This window comes from Episyrphus balteatus, chromosome 2 (assembly GCF_945859705.1).
Source record: "Episyrphus balteatus chromosome 2, idEpiBalt1.1, whole genome shotgun sequence".
NCBI classification, from domain to species: Eukaryota; Metazoa; Arthropoda; class Insecta; order Diptera; family Syrphidae; genus Episyrphus; species Episyrphus balteatus.
Window position 1 is genome coordinate 132,849,031 of NC_079135.1, and position 21,529 is coordinate 132,870,559.

A 21,529-nucleotide genomic window follows, 5' to 3' on the forward strand; every position below is an offset into this window, starting at 1 on the left:
GCCAACCCCTCAGGACAAGCATCAACTTCGGAGTTTCCTCGGTCTGGCAACGTACTATCGACGGTTCGTGAAGGATTTTGCGAGAATCGCCAAAAGCTTGCACCAGCTTACGGAGAAGGGTAAACCCTTTAAATGGTCAGGTGAGTGTGAGAAAAGCTTTCAGGAACTGAAGCTACGGTTATGTGAAGCTCCTGTGTTGGCCTATCCGACTCCAGGCAAACAATTCATCATTGACGCAGATGCAAGTAATGTTGGAGTTGGTGCTGTTTTATCGCAAGTTCATGACGGAGAAGAAAAGGTCGTTGCCTATTTCAGCAAGGTACTCTCGAAACAAGAAAGAAACTATTGCGTGACCAGAAGGGAACTTCTAGCTCTGGTATTGGCAACAAAGCACTTCCATAAGTACATCTATGGACAGAAGTTCCTTCTTCGCACAGATCATGGTGCACTAAATTGGCTTTTGAACTTCAAAAATCCAGAGGGTCAAGTAGCAAGATGGATCGAGATACTCCAGACGTATCAATGTCAGATTCAACATCGAAGAGGAAAGCTACATTCAAATGCAGACGCATTATCTCGGCGCCCGTGCAAGCAAGACTGCAAGCATTGCACACGGCTAGAGGAAAAGGAAGTTGTCGCTGTAAGAAGAACGAGAGCTGATCCCATTTGCGGCTGGAGTAATGAAGAACTCAGAATGGCCCAACAGGAAGATTCGGACATCGAACCCATCCTTGCATGGAAGGAACATGAAGAGAAACCAGAATGGGCCGACATCTCCGACCGAAGCCCCAATCTCAAAGCATATTGGGCACAATGGGACTCACTTCATGTGCAAGAAGGGTTACTCAGGCGTAAGTGGGAATCCGCAGATGGTAAATCTTATGTAATGCAACTAATCGTACCTCAGTCAAAGGTTAATGATGTTCTCCGAGAGATGCACGAGGGAACTTCTGGAGGCCATTTAGGCATCAACAAGACGCTGGAAAAGGTACGCCAGCAATTCTACTGGTTACGTATGAGAGAAGACGTTGAAAAGTGGTGCCGAAAATGTGATACTTGTGCCGCTAGCAAAGGACCAGCTAGAAAAATGCAAAGCACGATGCATCAGTACAATGTGGGCACACCTTTTGAGAGGATTGCAATAGACGTGGCAGGTCCTTTTCCCGAAACCAACAAAGGAAACCGGTATATCCTCGTAGTGATGGATTACTTCAGCAAGTGGCCTGAGGCATTTGCCATCCCAAACCAGGAAACCAAAACAGTTGTGGATAAGATTGTCTTTCATTGGGTGAGCAGGTTCGGAGTACCCATGGAACTTCATTCCGACCAAGGAAGGAACTTCGAATCTAAGATTTTTCAAGAGGTTTGCTCACTCCTTGGCATCAAGAAGACGCGAACAACACCGCTTCATCCACAATCTGATGGGATGGTTGAGCGATTTAACAGGACACTTAAAGAACACCTGTCAAAAGTAGTCAACGATAATCAACGAGACTGGGATCGACATATTCCATTATTCTTGATGGCTTATAGAAGTGCAACACATAGTTCCACTGGACATACACCATCGGAAGTCCTTTTTGGTTCTACAATACGGCTGCCAAGTGAGATAAAATTCGGATGTGTTCCAAATGAGCCACAGGAAATAGATGAGTATGTTGATAACCTGAAAGAAACACTGGCTGACATTCACCAACGGACAAGGACAAATATAAAAGCGTCTAGTGACAGGATGAAAACAAGATATGACGCGCGAGCGACAGCAACAGGGTTTCAAGAAGGAGAACTTGTGTGGTTTTACAATCCCCACCGACAAAAGGGACTATCACCGAAGCTACAACAAAACTGGGAAGGCCCTTACACAGTAACAACCAGAATCAACGACGTGGTTTACCGTATACAGAGAGGGGTAAGAGGCAAATTAAAGGTAGTTCATTGTGACCGTTTACATCGTTATAATGGTGAAAGAAGCAATGGAGTTGTTCGGGACGAACAATCCTAAGAGGGGGGCAATGTAACGATGAATTACCGAACTACTTTTAAGATAATAGTCTGAACACACTACCTGCTACAGTAAAGGTAGAAATGTGAACGGACCTTTAGTAATTAAGAAACTACCCTCTGAACGCATCCAAAGAAATTCCCTCGACTGCTGAATATCCCAAAATATCCCACTGGACTGGAAGTATGAAGCGCCCCCTCTTGGAAAGGAAGCTTCGAGAAGCAAAGACGAGAACCTTCGAAGACATTCTCGAATTCCGAATTTCAGGTATAAAAGGGCAGCGTGGACACCGACCGGATACAGTTTAATCTTGAATGTGAAAGAGTACAGTACAAAGTGAAATAAAGTGTTGGAAATTGTTAGTAGTAAATAAAGTGATTGAAAAGTGTGTTTGTTTGAGCGAATAATAAAAGTAAATTGATTTGAAATAAAGTGTGTTCTTATTTGAACGGAAAGATAAGTGGAAGTTAAAATAAACGAAATAAGTTTTATTGTGAACCCGGAATAAAACATTACAATATAATTTTTTTGGAGCCAAGAATTAATACATAGGTATTGGGGCTTCGTTCTGAAGTAATATTCGGAATGCCATCAATAACGTAATGTTTTTATTTTGGGCCCTGATGTATTTATGTTGGCGCCCCTAAATTTATATTTAATTTTTCATTTGATTGTTTTGAACCACTTTTGAAGATCCTCAAATAATATTTTTTTGCTTTTTTGGGGCCCCTAATGTATTATTTGTGGTGGCAAAGATTTTTCAAGTAATATTTTTTGGGGCCCTAAGATAAAATTATAATTTTTCTTTTAAAAAAGCAGTTTATTTTTTTTTGGGGCCCCTGGGGTAACTTTTTTTAAAAATCAATATACATATATTGTGTGGCTACCATTGCATTATACATTACACTGAATGAAATAATTTGTCTCCCTGGTTACTTCGTAACTCAATTTATGCTAACAGTTTCCTTCTCTGCATTGTCTCCAGTGGGGGCCCTGGGGCGGTCGGCGGCCCCGGGGCACCGCCCCGCTTGCCCCAAGGGAGTGTACGCCCCTGGTTTTACTATTGGAGGGTGTTCGGAAATAGGGTTTCATAATTGGCAAAAAGGTACCTAAAATACCGTATTAAGCGAATAAAAACAAATTGAAATGATTGATATCCCCAAATTAACATGTTGAATGTTGATAAGTCTCTTAACTGCTTCGAAAAAAAAATTCATTCTCGATGATCCTTGGAACTCAAAATATAAATTTGTCAAAGTTTTAACAGAAAGAAAGAAGACTTTCTCGTAAACTGTTTAACCGATTTCAAGGAAAATTATTGTACAAAAACTTTTTTGTAACCATAGTTTAAGATTTAAGAAAATGTCAAAAAAAAATCAAAATTTTTCAAAATGGATTTATGAATTTTATTTTGAAAAATAATTTCTTAGAAACGGCATATTATAATTTAGTATTTTTAAAAATTTTATTAAGTTTTTTTTTTTTTTAATCAAAATTTTTCAAAATGGATTTATGAATTTTATTTTGAAAAATAATTTCTTAAAAACGGCATATTATTATTTTTTTTAATTTCCGAAAATTTTTGTGTACAAAAATTATAACTTAAACTTTTTATTAAAATAGGTGTGTTTTTTATTACCACCGGTCTTAACTGGACAAAAAAAAAACGCAGTCGGGGCTAAGCAATTTACATGTTAAATGCAACAACACTTTAGCCCCTTGGGCTTAGTTGTTTAGCCCGGAGAATTCTCTGGGCTTAACTTTTTCAACAGATTTAAATCTGTGCTACCAAATTAACTTGTTCGTAAATTGTTTAGAATTTGTTTCAAAACATCAAAAACGATGTTCGGAATGACAATTATTATTTTAAATATTTATTTAATAGTAAGTTAAACTTTTTTTCTTCAAAAACACACAAGAAACCCCAAAAGCGAAAAATATGACAACTTTATATTTTCTTGTGTCAGCTGATTTCGGAACATTTAGTATGCAGTGCTGCCAATTTTTCTCGCTAAACCCCGAGCTGTTTTTTAACCAGTTAAGACCGGTGGTAATAAAAAACACACCTAATATTTCTTTATCTTATTGATGGAACCTACCTGTAATTCAATAATTTCTCTGTGCGATTTAAAATTCTATTTTGTATTTTACTTGCGCCACCAATCAGAAAAAAAATTGGTGTTGGAAATGGAAAATGTTTTTCTGTTGAATGCCGACAGATGGTGCTAGCAATAAATATTGTATACCCGAACCGTTGTGGAATCTGTTTAAAGGAAAACAACAGGTTGTGTTGTGTATAAAGACTATTTGGAATCTGTTTGTTTTCTCATTTACTGTAGTGAAAGGAAATTATTCAATGTAGGTAGGTACGTACTCGTATGTCTTTTCCACACCCACCCCCAGCCCGTCAACAACGAATAGTAATATGTATTTGATTTTATTTTATTATAGTTTGTTTTATTTTGTTTTTAAAACACATAAAATAATAAATATAAATGTTGCACGTTTATTATATATTATAATATATATTATTTATGTTACATGTTAATTATATTAACAGTAATTTTGTATGTGTATTATGTTTTATTATTTATTTAAAATATAGGTAATGTTTTAAATTATAATATTAAATGTTTTTCTTTTTTTTGTATTTTAATATTATATGTATTATATTTTAAAATAATAATTTACATAAACAAAAAAAAATAAACTTTGAAAAGTAGAGAGCTATTTTTTTTTTTTTTAATTGTAGATAATTTAAAGGACTACAACAGTAATTTATTTTTTTAGCCAATACTTGCACCGTTTACAAAATAATAAGGCAAGAGTTTGCTAAACAAAAAAACGTCTTTGACTTAATATTACTTATTTTTTATTTGTTTCAACAAAAATAATGTGCACCAAATCGATAGAAAATGTTGTAACGAACAATTAATAGCTTTATTTTTTGTCGTAGGACACTCTGAAGCCGAGTTATTCCCAAAAAACGATATTTTTGGGTGTTTTCGCACCGGTTTTGCATGCGTTCATTTATCAATTGCTCGGCCATCTTTGGTGATAAAGAGCTGATTTGCAGGACATGATTTGCTGTAAAATGCAGGACATGTCAATCATGATATAAGCTTTTTTCGAAATAATGACAAAAATGTGTTTTTTAACAACAAGAATTTGACTTTAAATGGCTGCCATTTTGTATTTACTCACTCAAATACAATGAAATTACATACAACGATAGAAAATATTATAAGGAAGAGAATGTATGTTTATTTTTTGGTCTACGACAATCTGGATCAAAGATATAAGCTTAGAAGTAAAATAGCCCAAAAAATGCATTTGAAAATGAATAACTCCGCTAATAAGAATGATCAGGTGGTGAGAAATTGGGTTTAAGCCTTTTAAATATACCCCTATCGATCCATGAAATAAAAACTGACAGTGCCTCTCTGCGCAAGGTGAGGCCCTTTTTTCCGACTGGAGTTATAACGTAAACGCCCTACAGTTTTATAAAATCCCCTCCCAACAAAACAGGGCTTTTCAGAGGAAAGTAACAAAGAAAAATAAACACATTTTCTCGACTGTTGTTTGTTTATTTCTTTTTGAACAAAAGCCTCGATTTTTGTTTGTTATTTTGCTTTGAAAACCTCTGTTTTTTTCGCATTAAAATTGTAACATCTTTAGTTCTAACTCCAACTTTGAAAACTTTTATACATTTTGGAAAACTGCAATAACACTGCAAGTTTTTAAAATAATAAACCTGTGTCACAACATACAAATTTTTTTCAGGATGCTGCTGCTGCTCTCAAATAAAAGTAAGAAATTGATTTTATTATAAAACATGGACCTGTTAATTAATTTGCAGCAAAATGGCGTATGAAATAAAAAATATTTTGATTAATTAATTATTTCTTATTATTAGGCAACGTTTTAGTGAAAGAATTGTAAAAAACAAAAATCAATTATGAGCGGAGGAAGCAATATACTGTTGCAAAGTCGGGATTTTTCGAAATTTCACAAAAACTGCATTAAATCGAAAACCAGAAGGATTTGGGATGAATAAGTTACCAAATTCTGAGAGCCCTAAAGTTGACCTATCAGCATATTTTGTTTGATCCATTACTTTTGGGACACCCTGTATATAATTATTTTTAAATTACATAAATATTTTTCGATCTTTTCAGTGCATTTATTTCAAATTTTATTAAAAAAAATAATTTCATTATTAGGTATATTCCATAATGAAAATAAATTATCAATTTATGCAAACATGTTGACTTAAATGAATATCAGATATAAAATATTGGTAATAGTAATTGTAAGTTAGAAAAATAAGGCAGTGATTAAATTAGAGAGAATTTGGAGGTTCACTGTGGCGTATGTGCAACTTTCTTTTTATCGAAAAATCTAAATGTAAGTTATTCTGCACTTGAGGAATGAATTAAAGAAGTTATCCTTTGTTGAGCAATTTCAATAACCTTTAAAATGGCAACATTGATCTTGCAAAAGTTTGCAAATGGAAGAAATTCGGAAAAAAATTATTTCAAATTTGTTCTTATTTCGTGACCTTTTTTTATTAAACAAATGTTATCTTTTTCGCTGGCCATATTGGTCTTATTTTTATTTTAACTTATCTTTTGTGGTTACACGCTTCTTCAGGACTCTAAGAAAAAAAGTTCTTAAAAATGCTAACATGTATTAAAATTAATGCTTATGATGGCTTATGATTATGATCCTCAATTGGTTTTTGCTCTATTTTTTCTATTTTGCTAAATGATTTTGAAATTCAATAAAAAAATGTCTTTACATTACAATTTGTAATGACCATCATCAATCTAAATAACAACAACCTTTACCAATTCACCTAATTAATTTTTAATTAACTTTTATCACTTATCAGTTGATACTTGACAATATTAATCTTAGGAGTCGATGTGAATATAATAATATAATTATCTCGAGGAATATCAATAATAGAGATTCAATTCTAATATTTTGTAGGATTTTAATTCTCTACAACTTTGTCCAATACAATTTTGTTGTAGAATTAGCTGCCCACTGGGACTTATTGAGCATGGAGCATTTTGTGTCAATGAGGACTTAGAAAAAGTGGTAAATTGGTCGCAGTCAAATGGTCTTGTTTTAAACCCTAAAAAATCTAAGTGTCTTGTCATTTCTAGAAGATCTATTGATCTCACGTACTTTCCACCGATTGTTCTGAGCAATGCTCCAATCGAATACGTTTTAACAGCAAAAAATCTCGGTGTGACTTTTAACCGCTTTCTGACCTGGGATAACCACATTAATGGAATTGTTGGCAAAGTATATGGTGCACTTCGTACACTTTGGGTTACACAAGCTTTTACTCCAACAAAAACGCGTTTTCTCCTTGCTAGGTCTTTGATTATTCCTATCCTATTATATGGTAGCGAAATTTATTGTAATTGTAATTATGTGAGCAAACGTAAACTAAATGTCGCATTTAATTCTATCGTACGTTATGTATACGGGCTACGGAGATACGACAGAATATCTGGTTTTGCTTCGCGCCTACTGAATATGCCATTTGAAAACTATCTCGATTATCGAAGTTTAATTTTATTCTCTGATATTCTTCTAACACGCCAGCCACAATACTGCTTTGAAAAAATTAGAATTGGATCCTCGCACAGATCTCATCAGTTAATCGTTCCTCGGTTCTCATATCTAACATCGGAGCGACAATTTTTTGTAAATTCCGTCCGTCTTTATAACTCATTGCCGCGTAACTTAAAAGAAAACCAAAGTGCAACAAGCATTAAAAAAGTTCTAAAAGCTCATTTTTCAATTTGAATTTAAATTTGCTATTATACGATATTAATTGAACTTATGTATATATTTAGATATCTCATATAATTAATTTGTTTTCAATTTTATTAATTAAAGTAACATTTTTGGCTCAATTCTGTAAAATTAGCTTACCTCTATTTTATAAGATTTTATATCTTACAGATTGTAGGCAATCACGAAAAATGAAATAAATAAATAAAAATAAATAAATTAGTCATTTCTGAAATAAGACCGAAAAAAAAAAAACAAAAACATCGTGAAAAAATGGCTTTCATGACCTGTCCTCCTCTGACACTTTTATAGAACGTTTAATTCTGAGTAATATGCTTTTTGATTCATTGAAATAGCATAAAATTCAGCTGAGCTGTATAAATTAAAAAAATATTCACTAAAACTTACGTGTATTTTGTATGGGAAATCTTCAAACCCGAATGGCGAGTGCTTAATCTTAATTTTAAGGGCCCAAACTTTAAGGGAATTTTTGTTTTTTGCTGACGAACAAAAGAGCATCTATTTATTTGTAAGATCTAGAAAAAAATATTTGGTTTTCATACCTTTATTGCAGTTATTTTTAAAATAAAGTTAAATATTTATTTAAAACCGGCCTTATAGACCACTTACATATACATTGAATGACATTCATATGATATCTATTTTGAAAACTTATTTTCTGTTCTCACACTAAAACTAAAATTAATTTAAATAAGAAATTCATTAGAAAACCGAAAGCCAATATTTTATGTCCTCCTTTTCAAATCGAATCAATCTAGTGTAAATTTTCTATAACTCTTTTGTATTGTCTATTTGAAATTCTTGCCTCAGTCAAAACACCTGCCTTAATACCCTCGTCTCTTTTCAAATCCAATTTACGCCAAGTTCTGTGTCCCATATTTTATCCTTTTAACAGTATACCACGACCATATACCTTATACCTACCTAACACACGCAAAAGGAGAAAAGAAAAGCTATATATTTTATCAACCCTTTATCTTTGCATTTCCAGAACGCTGCACCAAATTACCTCCAACAGCTTTATTCAGAGCTGACAATCTTTTAAAAAGGTTGAATAAGGATTAAACAGAGTTGCCACTTTATTGTAGTTTATTTTTTTTAATGCAGTGCTAGTTAAATCATTCACATCAAGAAATGTAAAGGTGAAATAACTACATGATAAGAGGTATGAATAAGGAAAAGCATATGCTCAGAGAAGATACTGTATTCAAGAAATTGAGTAAAAACGAAAACTAAAAATAAACAAGTTCTAAAAACTGTTGTTCCTTTTTGAAAATGGAGCACTTGCTGAAAAAGCATTGAAAAAGCACTTCGTTTAAGCGTTGAAGTGTTATCTGGCTTTACTTTTATTAAATCAATTCGTTTGAATACTTTTAAATATGTATTTAAATATTAAATTGGCAACACTAATTTAAACTAGCTGAGGGCTCTTTCCAACAACAAAAACTGGTTTCAGGATTAAAATTTATTTGCTTCGCTATGTCGCAAAGTCATTGTATCTATTTATTCTCTCTCTCTGATCCATGAGGGGACAACTCAAAGTAGGAAAGGTATAAAACAGCATCACCATCAGGGAAAGGACATACAGAGACGACAAAACCGATGAACAAAGTGGCACACGACATTTCTGCTTCACAAAAGCCCAATTAAAAGGTTGCGTGCCACAAAATTCTCAATCCTCTCAAAATAGATACGAATTAGCAAAAGGATTTATGGATGATGCCGATGGGGAGAGTCCCAAATTTGTACTATAAACATCCATATCATAAGGACATAAATACAAAATGTATAGAACTTAAATATTTTTGTTTGTGTGTGTTTTTCTTTTTGTATACAAAATACAAACATTTATACGAACTTTAGTGATGCATTTTGTTTTAACTTACCGAAATATTTAAGGCAAAAGGTTAACCACAAAAACTCTTGAAATAGTTAAAAAGTTATTTGGCCCCCCAACTGAGGTTAGCTTTGGTTTTCTATAAAGAACGCAAAGGTTTATGATTTTCTCCCCTCATCCAGGGGTATATAAAAGAGCCATCACCCTGGATGTGGTCATTTGTAAGGATTATCCTAGCTGTGATGGCCGTTTCCCGACTAATATCGAAGAAAAAAAAAAAAAATAGAAAATAGAAATGAATGTCACCGGGTAATCAAAATAAATTCCTTTGGACTTATCAAACTCGATATCTTCATGTCCTTTTTCACTTCCCATTCCAAGGATAATCGGGAAATAAATCAATTCGAGGCGAAGCGAGCCCAGAGAAATAAAGAACAAAGCTCTGACATTTGTTTTTATTAACCAAGTAGCCCATAGTCGTATATTGTTGAGGTTAAGCGTTACGGAAAGATTAGGTTTTTGATGTCTCTATTATGTTGAGGCACCTTTCTTTATAGAAGAGAAAAAAAATGTATTTTTGAGATATCGTTTTTCCTCACGAAATCTTGTTTTCTCTGGATAGAACATAGATATTTTTTTGTTTGCTGTTAAGATTAATTAAGTAAAGCAACACATGTGTTACATTATTCAACGTTTTTTTTTTTTACTCCTTAATGGATATACTCATTACGAGAAGTAAAGATGGGTACATCTATGGTTGCCATCACAGATAGAATTAAAAAATACACGTTTCGTCTACTTAATACTGAGGGATTTCCAGTTGAGTTTTAATTGAACAACGAATTGTCTCATCGTTTTTTCTGTTATTAGCCTTACAGTGTAATTCATTACTTCATAACAAACATTTTAACACTTTAACATTTTGACATTTTAACATTTTAACATTACATTTTAACATTTTAACATTTCAACATTTTAACATTTTAACATTTTAACATTCTAACATTTTAACATTTTAACATTTTAACATTTTAACATTTTAACATTTTAACATTTTAACATTTGAACTTTTTAACATTTTAACATTTTAACATTTTAACATTTTAACATTTTAACATTTTAACATTTTAACATTTTAACATTTTAACATTTTAACATTTTAACATTTTAACATTTTAACATTTTAACATTTTAACATTTTAACATTTTAACATTTTAACATTTTAACATTTTAACATTTTAACATTTTAACATTTTAACATTTTAACATTTTAACATTTTAACATTTTAACATTTTAACATTTTAACATTTTAACATTTTAACATTTTAACATTTTAACATTTTAACATTTTAACATTTTAACATTTTAACATTTTAACATTTTAACATTTTAACATTTTAACATTTTAACATTTTAACATTTTAACATTTTAACATTTTAACATTTTAACATTTTAACATTTTAACATTTTAACATTTTAACATTTTGACATTTTAACATTTTAACATTACATTTTAACATTTTAACATTTCAACATTTTAACATTTTAACATTTTAACATTTTAACATTCTAACATTTTAACATTTTAACATTTTAACATTTTAACATTTTAACATTTTAACATTTGAACTTTTTAACATTTTAACATTTTAACATTTTAACATTTTAACATTTTAACATTTCAACATTTTAACATTTTAACATTTTAACATTCTAACATTTTAACATTTTAACATTTTAACATTTTAACATTTTAACATTTTAACTTTTTAACATTTTAACATTTTAACATTTTAACATTTTGACATTTTAACATTTTAACATTTTAACATTTTAACATTTTAACATTTTAACATTTTAACATTTTAACATTTTAACATTTTAACATTTTAACATTTTAACATTTTAACATTTTAACATTTTAACATTTTAACATTTTAACATTTTAACATTTTAACATTTTAACATTTTAACATTTTAACATTTTAACATTTTAACATTTTAACATTTTAACATTTTAACATTTTAACATTTTAACATTTTAACATTTTAACATTTTAACATTTTAACATTTTAACATTTTAACATTTTAACATTTTAACATTTTAACATTTTAACATTTTAACATTTTAACATTTTAACATTTTAACATTTTAACATTTTAACATTTTAACATTTTAACATTTTAACATTTTAACATTTTAACATTTTAACATTTTAACATTTTAACATTTTAACATTTTAACATTTTAACATTTTAACATTTTAACATTTTAACATTTTAACATTTTAACATTTTAACATTTTAACATTTTAACATTTTAACATTTTAACATTTTAACATTTTAACATTTTAACATTTTAACATTTTAACATTTTAACATTTTAACATTTTAACATTTTAACATTTTAACATTTTAACATTTTAACATTTTAACATTTTAACATTTTAACATTTTAACATTTTAACATTTTAACATTTTAACATTTTAACATTTTAACATTTTAACATTTTAACATTTTAACATTTTAACATTTTAACATTTTAACATTTTAACATTTTAACATTTTAACATTTTAACATTTTAACATTTTAACATTTTAACATTTTAACATTTCAACATTTTAACATTTTAATATTTTAACATTTCAACATTTTAACATTTTAACATTTTAATATTTTAACATTTTAACATTTTATTTATTAAAAAATTCATTAGGTACTTCATAACAAACATTTTAAGACCATTCATTTCAAAATAAATGCAGAATTTCGAAATGGCAAGCATTGTTTTTGCATTTTGAAAACGTGACGCTCTAGTAAGATTTTAAATTCGATTTTCGTAAGGTTTATTTTATAAAATCCTTAGATGAAATCCTGTGACTTTATACTAATTAAAATAATAACAAATTATAAAAGTAATCTACCAAAGAGGGTAACCGTATTCATGACAGAGAAAGCACAATGAGTTTTTGCATCCTCTCTCTTAGTATAAAAGGTATATCAGCTAGCAGCAGAAGCTTATCGTTGAAGAAATAATTAATGACCTTTGTCCATTTCATATTCCTAGGTCCAGGGCGACCCCCCATTAAAAATCGTTTATTTCGATTTGATTTAATCCCGAATGGGATTTCTTCTCTCTTTCCCGCACAGCATTGTCCTCCAGCAAAAGTATAGCAATATTGTACGATTATAAATTTCAGTTAATTCCCAGGCAATGCGGTTGGTTGGTGTATATTATGATGGTGTGCGTTTGTGTGTTATTGGCATCGCACAGTATCGTGATGTCCAGAGCCCAGAGGGCTTTAATGCAAATCGAAATATGGCCTTGTGGCTAAGCGCCGCCAAATTCAAAATTTCATCCGAGAACGAGGACGATATGAAGCAGCAACCATTCTATGACCAGAATCAGACCAAACTGCACTATCGATGTTGGCCAGGACACTCGCGTTGGTTTGTTGTCACACTCGCATCTATTTCTAAAGAGAGGGTAGATGGGGTAGGTAATTACCCAATGGAAATAAATCGACACCAGAATTGCCACAAAAGGCAATTAAACTAATCGCGTTAGGATTTAAACGATTTGGAGGATTATTTGCAGTTGCAATTGTTTGGATTTGCTTTTGTTGGGATAAAGTTAAAAAGGTGGTGAAAGGCGTATAGTGAGGTTGTTTGGAGCTGTATGTAGAATGATGAAACAGAATAATATTATTGTTTTGGGATTTGCATTGTATGATAATTTGTTGTCTAAAGAGAACTTCCATTCTCTAAAGTCTCTAAAGTCTGTTATGTGATTTTTGTTTGATGAGGGTTTAGTTGTCAGATCGTCAAGGTCAATATCAAAGTCGACAATATCTTTATTTCAGAATACAACTCTTAAACTTAAGTACATACGGCACACAAAAAAAAGTGTCATGTACCAAGAACCAGACCTATCTTTCTATATGTTTTTGGGCACGCTGAATCCGAATTTCAAGTCCGTTTTGCCCGGTCACCCTCCAGTTTTGAGAAAAATGTAAAAAAGACCCCAAAAAAGGCAAAAAACATCCTTTTTTTGAGTTTTTTTTTTTTCATTTTACTCAAAACTGGAGGGTGACAGGGCCAAATGGACCTGAAATTCGGATTCATCGTGTCCAAAAACATATAGAAAGATAGGTCTGGTTCCTGGTACATGACACTTTTTTCTTTTTGTGTACCGGTGTTATTAAAGTGACACCGATATTTTCTAGGGCTACAAATTTAATTTTTTTCGACAATTAGATGAACTTAATAATTTCAACCGATTGTAGTTGTTTCACATTGTTTTTTCACAGTCTATTCTCAGCCAATTTGCATAAGAAGTATATAGCATACCCCGTTAAATTTGTAAAAAAAAACATACAACAATTTGATAGACTAAGAGCTCCTCCTTGTGTTTTTGCTGATGATGATTCCGCCAGCTGAGCACCGAAATGCCTTCGTTTTGAATTAAAATTAAAAAAAAAAACGAATTTCGTCTTTTCATTACAATTTTTGACGTCAGTAAGTGAAAAACTTTCAAATAATTAGCAAATTAACTGTGAATTTTATTATTAAATCCTAGTTTTCATTTCTGTCGAAAAAACATTCTTTGTTGTAATACCAAAACCCATGTGGCAAATACTAAAACAAGAAATTTGAGTGATCGTTATGTGTCTCATTCCATTCAGCAGTAATACATATGTTAAATACTTAAACAAATGTGTCATATGGCCAATTGTATGAACCAAATTTTAAACAACTGTCTTGCCCTCCCTTACTTTTGCATATGAGGGTTAAAAAAAACAAAACAATACAAAAATGAGCACTTATACGCCCCAGTGGTCTAAATGCTAACACATCTTAATAGAAATTAAATAAACACTGGCACTCAATAGTCCTTTCAAATGAGAACCAAAAATTTAAAAATATTTCTTCATATCATGTCTTCATATCTTCTTTAGTCTCATAAATTCTGCTTATTTTTATAATATTTCAAAAACAAAAAATAAATAAGTGCAAACCTAACACAAATGAAACGAATGCAAACAAACAAAATATAAATAGCATTTTGTATTATATAGTTTTTGGTTTCGTAGTAGAATTTTTCAGGGACTTTTTTTTGGCTATGTAATAAACATTGCTGTAAGGTGGCTCCTGAGTAAAAACAGAAATTGAATTAAAAAAAAAAAATTAAAAAAATCTTGACCGCCGCACTACAGCTACACCACCGCAGTTTGGCGGAAAATTTTGGCGCACCACCACCGCGCCACGACTGCACCACATCCACAACATTTCATTTTTAATGAAGAACTCGGAACGACTGCACCACGTCTGGACCGTTTCATTTTGTATTCGCTGCACCCTGATACATCATTTTGGATTATCGAAAAATTAAAAAAAAACTACCGACGAGAAGGAGATTCGAACCCGAGTATCCAGCATACTTTCTATTAGAAGTCCAAGGCCTTAACCACTCGACCACCATGTCATGTTTGTACGAACTGGCAATTTGTTGCTTAAGTCAAAATAAATTTGAAGACGACTTAAACATTTGTATAAGCAGGAGAGTAGAACTTTTGATCATGGAGCAGACGTGGTGCGGCGCGGCGGTGATGCACCAAATTTTTCATTCAAAATTAAATGGTGCGGACGTGGTGCAGTCGTGGTGTGGCGGTGGAGCACCGAATTCTTCATTAAAAATGAAATGTTGTGGACATGATGCAGTCTTGGTGCGGCGGTGGTGCAGCGTATTAATGAAATGGTGCGAACGTGGTTCAGCGGTGGTGCTGCGGAATTCCATTTTGACTCGGGCTGTAGCGCTCCATCTCATTCATAGTGGATTTTTTTCCTTGTGTTACTTCTTTATAGGTACATATATTTATTCAATACTTCAAACTTGATGATATAAAAAATATAAAATAAAATAGAAATACAAAATTATGTCAATAGTTGTTCGCCCTTTATCACTGTTAGGGAAAAGTTTCAAATGAAATTTACTAATCTAAATCTAGTGGATTGGATACATGCTTGGAAAAGTCAACAATTGCAAGCTAAGTAATGCAGTGGAACCTGAAGGAAGAAGAGTTGGAAAACCTAGAAGCTTGTGGCGTAGAAATGTCATGAAGAGTCAGCGTAACTGGGTAAGAACTTTTAATTCGTTAAACCCCAGATTGCAATTAATTCATATAATTTAATAAACTCTAGAATCCTTTAAATTCCAACCTTCAAGTCTTGCAATTTTACAAAGTTCTCTGTGACACCTGTACCATATCATAAAAGTCTTCCACAAGGGTTCCTCAAAAAAGAAACTAAGATTAATTGCCATCATCATCAACATGCATACGGCTTTTAATCTACTAATTACCTTACGGTGGATTAAGAACCCAAGAAACCAGAATATTAAAAGGACTTCTTCCGCTTCTCTGGCTTTTATTTTCACAACATAAATATTTTTCCCTAAGGAAATTTGTAAAAAACCCCCAACAAAAAATGCACAGGCGTGCATAAAAGTCCACTTAAAAATGCATTCCGCGTGCTCTACTTACGACGACCGACAACGACGTCTGCAAATTATAATTTATATAAAAAAATGAGATGTGGAAAACTTTCTCATATTGGAGCAACAAAGTCGTTTGACGGTAAAAACAACACAATGCCTTGTCAAAAGTTCAAAGAGGTGAACCATAAATCACACATCAACCACCCTCTGCTCCGATAGTCTAGAGAAGGATGAGTCGAACATCATAATTCGACAATACTCCAGGATGCTTTCTAAACCAACCCTCACTCGTCGTCAAAATTATAAAGGCCATAAAAAATGTAAAGCCATCAGAAAAATTGCTTAACAAGTAATAACTCTATTTATTTTTTAGCTTGATTTGATAGCAAATGGTCTGTGTTGTCTTGTGAATTCATTTTTTTACCAATCTGAATTTTTGAATTGAACAAAAAATCAAGGTGCCGATGGTGTATCAAATTCGTTGTCTTCCATATCCAAAATTCAGAGTAGATATCCTTCACGTTTTCTTTATTGTGAATTCTCCCAACGAAAACGTGATATGTAAAACTCCTGCCACAAGGACGTGGTTAGCATTGCGAGTGATTTTTGTTATTTTAACTTTCTCGCTGGGTTAAACTTTGTTGAAAAAAAAAGTTTAAAGAATTCATCTAGGGTTTTATTTTCTAAAAAAAAAAATCCTCGAGAAACAAGACCGCTTAAAAAAGGGAAGAAAAAATGTATATGTTTTTTGTTCTCTGATTCCCATTGCTACAATCGGAATTACCTCACGCCTTCTACATCGCTCACATAATCCTTTCAGCAGATCTGTACGAAACGCAAAAGTACAAAATATACAATTGCTTTATAGGGGTAGATTTTTCTATACGAGCATGTCTGGGACTCTTAAGGAATCCTTTGTAATATCTATATGGAAAATCCACGCGGATAACCATTATGGGAATGCTCTGCTGGTGGGTGGTCCGAATTCCGAAGATATGCTATTCTGATGGTGCGGTAGCATTTTAAAATTTTATGAGAATCATCACTTGTTCTATATCGACACCACCCATATCTCGACACTAGACCGCAAATCGATTGATGATTCTGCTGGGTGCCGATGGAGGCTTAAGCGGAAATGGAATAATTTAACTCTCAATAGCCTCAGGATTGCAAAATTGAAGGCATGAAGTTGATACCATCCAGAAGGGTTAAAGTGGAGTGTATTTGTCGAGAGGTATTCTTTTATACCAGGAATATAAATAAGGAATTTATCTGGGAATCAATGTTAAATCGAGGAAATTTTTCTGATATTCGCACCAAATTTTTGTTCTTTTAGTTTTTGGAAGAATACTGGAAACGTTGAAATACATAATTCATCAATCATCAACTTGATTTTAATCGGAAGTAGGTATTTCTACAATTTAAAAAATTCAGTTCTAGATAACTGATAAGTATGAAGCTTGGAATTTGTATCTATATAATTAATTTATTGCACTATACAATGTTTACTTGTTTTTTATAATTTAAAGGTTTTTTAATTTAATTCATCATCATCCAGTCAGTGATAAGATTTGAACAAGCTTGTTAGATAAATATTTTTTGGTTTTGCTTTTCAATTAAAATGAAATTGATTACAAAATTAAAAATTTTAACCGGAAGCAGATAGCATTTAAATGATAAGCTTGCCGTCGAACAGTGGTGCATTTGGTGGTTTTTGGCGTCAAAAATAGATTCTTGATGTTCAGTCATAAAATTTGGTACACTTTTTACTTGCGGAAATAGGTACTATAGGTACAAGCTTGTCCCGGATTTTTTTTTGAAGAAATCTGGGACTTATAAGTGTCCCGTATTTTGTAATTTGTCCCGTAACTGTCCCGTATTTGCACATTCTCTGATTTTTTTACAAGAAAACAGTGGATAGGAAATGAAAGTTTTTCTAAATTTTCGGATAAAAACATTAGTTTTAAAATTTTTCTTCAATTATTCAGCTCCAGCTTGTGTTTGTCAGATTAAAAAGCTACACCATTTTTAGTTTCTCGAATAGAGTGGAAGAGCAACAAAGTGAGCTGAATTTCAAAACTTTTAAGAACATGTTAAAAGTTGAATTAAAAATTTCACAATTTCAAAATCATTTAAAACAAAATTAAAACCTTAAAAAGCAGCTCTCACTCATGATTTTAATTAAAAGAATATTTAATGAACAGTTTAAAAAGCAGTTATTAGCTCGCGTTCTTGATTTCTGACTTCCTCGTTAACGACCTTAATGATTTCAACAAAAATATTGCCATAAGAAATCTGTTTAAGAAATCTTGATATCTAAATTAGGAAAAATTAAATCTCATTTTTTTGAAGAATCAGTATTTTCAAAACGATCTTACAAACTTTTTATCTGTCCCGGATTTCACTTCTAGAAATATGGTCACCGTAACTATAGGGCAAGTTTATAGGATTCGTAAAAAAATCGAACTTCAGATAAAAATTTTACATGACATTACGATGATGGAGAATGTAAAAAAAGTGGGTGATTCTCTAGATGAGAAATTGGAAATTTTTTTTAGGATCAAAACTAACGGTAGGTACCTGTCTTATAACGGAAATAGAAAAGTTTATTTATTTCAAAAACGACTCTAACGATTTTGATTAAAATTTTTCTGCTTATTGTAACACATTATACAGAAACGTAGATAAACGTTATATAAAATTTTCAAAAGAAAACATTTGTGGATTTTTTAAAAATATTTCAATTTTTTTTTTTTTTGAAAAAATCAATTTTTTTAAAAGGTTGATGAATTTTACTGAAACTTCGTTTTTATGTGTTGAATAATATTTTCTTAAAAATGGCATTACAACTTTATTTTTTGAAAAATGTTGGAAATTTTTTTATATATTAAAAATTATTTTTAAGAAAACGGCTCCAAGGACGTATTAATTTTTTTTTTTTTCTAAAAACTGTCTTTTATACAAAAATCAAATCTCAGACTTTAAAACGGTATTGAATTAATTATAAAAACTAATTTTGTTCAATAAAAAGTTCAAATAAAAGTCGTGCATTTTGTTTTTATATAAAAAGGGCGGACAGAAGAAGCGTTTATATATAGAATTTTCTTTAAAAAAAAAGAAATGATGGACTACTCATAATTAGAAACCTAGTAGTAAAAAAAAAACACATTCATCATGTAAAATACCCATCATGTGTAGATTGTACAGTAGTAACTAGATTTAGTTACTAATAATCTATGCATGAGTAGTCTAAAATCTCCAAAGGAAAACGACTGAAATGCAGCTAACGACACAAGTAGTAATTTAAATTAATATTCGTTCTTGTTGATTCTCATGAATTGGTATAACCAAATTGAGTTCGTAGATCTTTAATTTTTCGTACTAAGCATAGAATATTATCTCGCAGGTCTTTAATTTTATACAATGTTCTAAAAATATGTTCTAAACATTGCCTGAACATGTCATATGTAGGTAGCTATATATTTTGAAACTTTTATCGAGTTTTCGGAAACGTTTCACGGATGTAATAGTCAATAGACTGTCTTATTGAAAAAAAATTGATATTTAAAGATTTCGTTTCAGTTAAATCTGTTAAAAATTATATTTTACTTAGCTTATTCGCCAAAAAAACGTTTAGGTAAAAATAAGCTAATATTGAACGATAAAACAATCCAAACTTTAGGCTTAATAAGTGATAACTTAATAAAGAAACATTTTGCAATTATTGATATTATGAACTGTTATTAAAGTTGTTGTCTTATCAAATAGATAACCACTTATCGTTTTTCGATACTTGTATAAGAATATATACCTATAGGAACTGATTCCAAATACAAAAATCAGTGCAATTTTGTAGTGTGCTAGCAGCTAGCGTGCTTTATATTTATCCGCTACCAGTCTCGACATGACCCGTTTTATAAATGCAGTAATTTTACTTATGGTTACATTTTCATGTAATTTAAGTTTTTCTCAAGGTTAGTTAGTCTTTTAATGAGAAGAGTCAATATTTAAAAAAAAAACTTTTTTCCAACGTTTTTGCAGGTTATAAATGGGTAACAGTGAAGCCAGGAAGTCAATTACCACCCAAAACTGTCCGTCTCGATAACACTCAATCATATGTTGGTCGAGCTTATCAATACAATACCCTGCAGCCTGTAGAAGTTGTCAACAGTTCATATGCCAAAATATTCAATACGTATTCCAAAAAGTATGACCGTATTGAACAGTTTGAAGTTTTAACTGCTACAGAACAATGTAACTGGGCTTATTTTCCAAACGGATTTTCCGATTTTCATGAAAATTTAGTCCTTGTTGGATATGCATGGAATCGTGAGCCAATTTATATGGGAAGCAGGGGCGCTGTTGCATCTATTCTCATGACATCACGTACCATTAAGTCTGCGGGCATCAGTGGATATTTAACTGTACTTGTTTGTAATAACAATGACACTTGGGTTGATGCAACACCATCACAGTCAATTCCTAAAAATGCAATATCTTTTGGAGGAAATGGTGGTACCGTTGCTCGATTCTTAGGTCCATCAACTTACTTTCCAGCGTCTATTGAAAAAGGTTCGAAGTATTGCTCAACTTATTATAACCAAACGAAAATTAATTCGTTATCGTGTCAAGTTTTAATTGGATCCTCAAAGGAATACAGATGGGAAAAACCAAAAGGTTTTGGATATTTTCCTGACAATGCTGTGGTTGTTGGAAAGAATGAAAATAATGAGATAATGTATGTTGGAAGAGATAATGGATTGCTAATTCTAACCTTTTCATTCTTTATGAGATATCCAAATTTTAGTTATGAGATTTTGGTTAAAAATGTATAGAATAAAGATTGTGCTTTACAGTTCATTGTTTGTGAGTTAACAGTTCAATAAAATTTAAGTATGAAAGTGTTTTATTAGAGTCGTTTCAAAGAAGTTCCCATAAACTCAAGCGAATTTCAATATTTCCTAGAAGTCATTTGTACAAAAATTGATGGGAAATGTATTTCCTGTTCGGTTTGCGGATATTAGGGCGTTCGTTATTTAAAGGTTTTCGAGAATCAAGTTCCTAGGTGGAAAAACTTTTTCAAAATGCCTGATAAAAAAATCACATTTATTTTTGCAGTTTTTATTTTGACGGTTGATGGTGCCCCACGAAGGTTAATTTTTTTTGGTTCTAAAAAGATGGTTTATACCTACCTTTTTGAAAACGCTGTTTAATGTAGACAAGAACCTTATCAAACATTTTTACTTACCCAGTTTGAGAGAGTTTGTTTGCCAAATGACTGATTTTTTTAACATTACTTAGGAAAAGGAATACTCCCAGAGTGGATTCTTTGTTATGGATTGACTACGCAAG

The 21,529-nt window shown here is 31.4% G+C and overlaps 1 protein-coding gene across 1 annotated transcript; it reads left to right on the top strand.

Annotated features, from left to right (window-relative positions):
* The first annotated feature begins 20,025 nt into the window (after positions 1 to 20,025).
* Positions 20,026 to 21,012, top strand: LOC129908654 (uncharacterized). Its single transcript, XM_055985309.1, has 2 exons — positions 20,026 to 20,151; positions 20,219 to 21,012. Exons 1-2 carry the CDS (start codon positions 20,082 to 20,084, stop codon positions 21,010 to 21,012), a joined length of 864 nt encoding a protein of 287 aa, XP_055841284.1. The 5' UTR covers positions 20,026 to 20,081.
* The last annotated feature ends 517 nt before the right edge of the window (positions 21,013 to 21,529 follow it).

Coding starts and splice junctions, on each gene's coding strand:
- LOC129908654 (XM_055985309.1), top strand. CDS start 20,082: ATGACCCGTTTTATAAATGCAGTAATTTTACTTATGGTTACATTTTCA. Junction 20,152..20,218: donor TAATTTAAGTTTTTCTCAAG/GTTAGTTAGTCT, acceptor ACGTTTTTGCAG/GTTATAAATGGGTAACAGTG.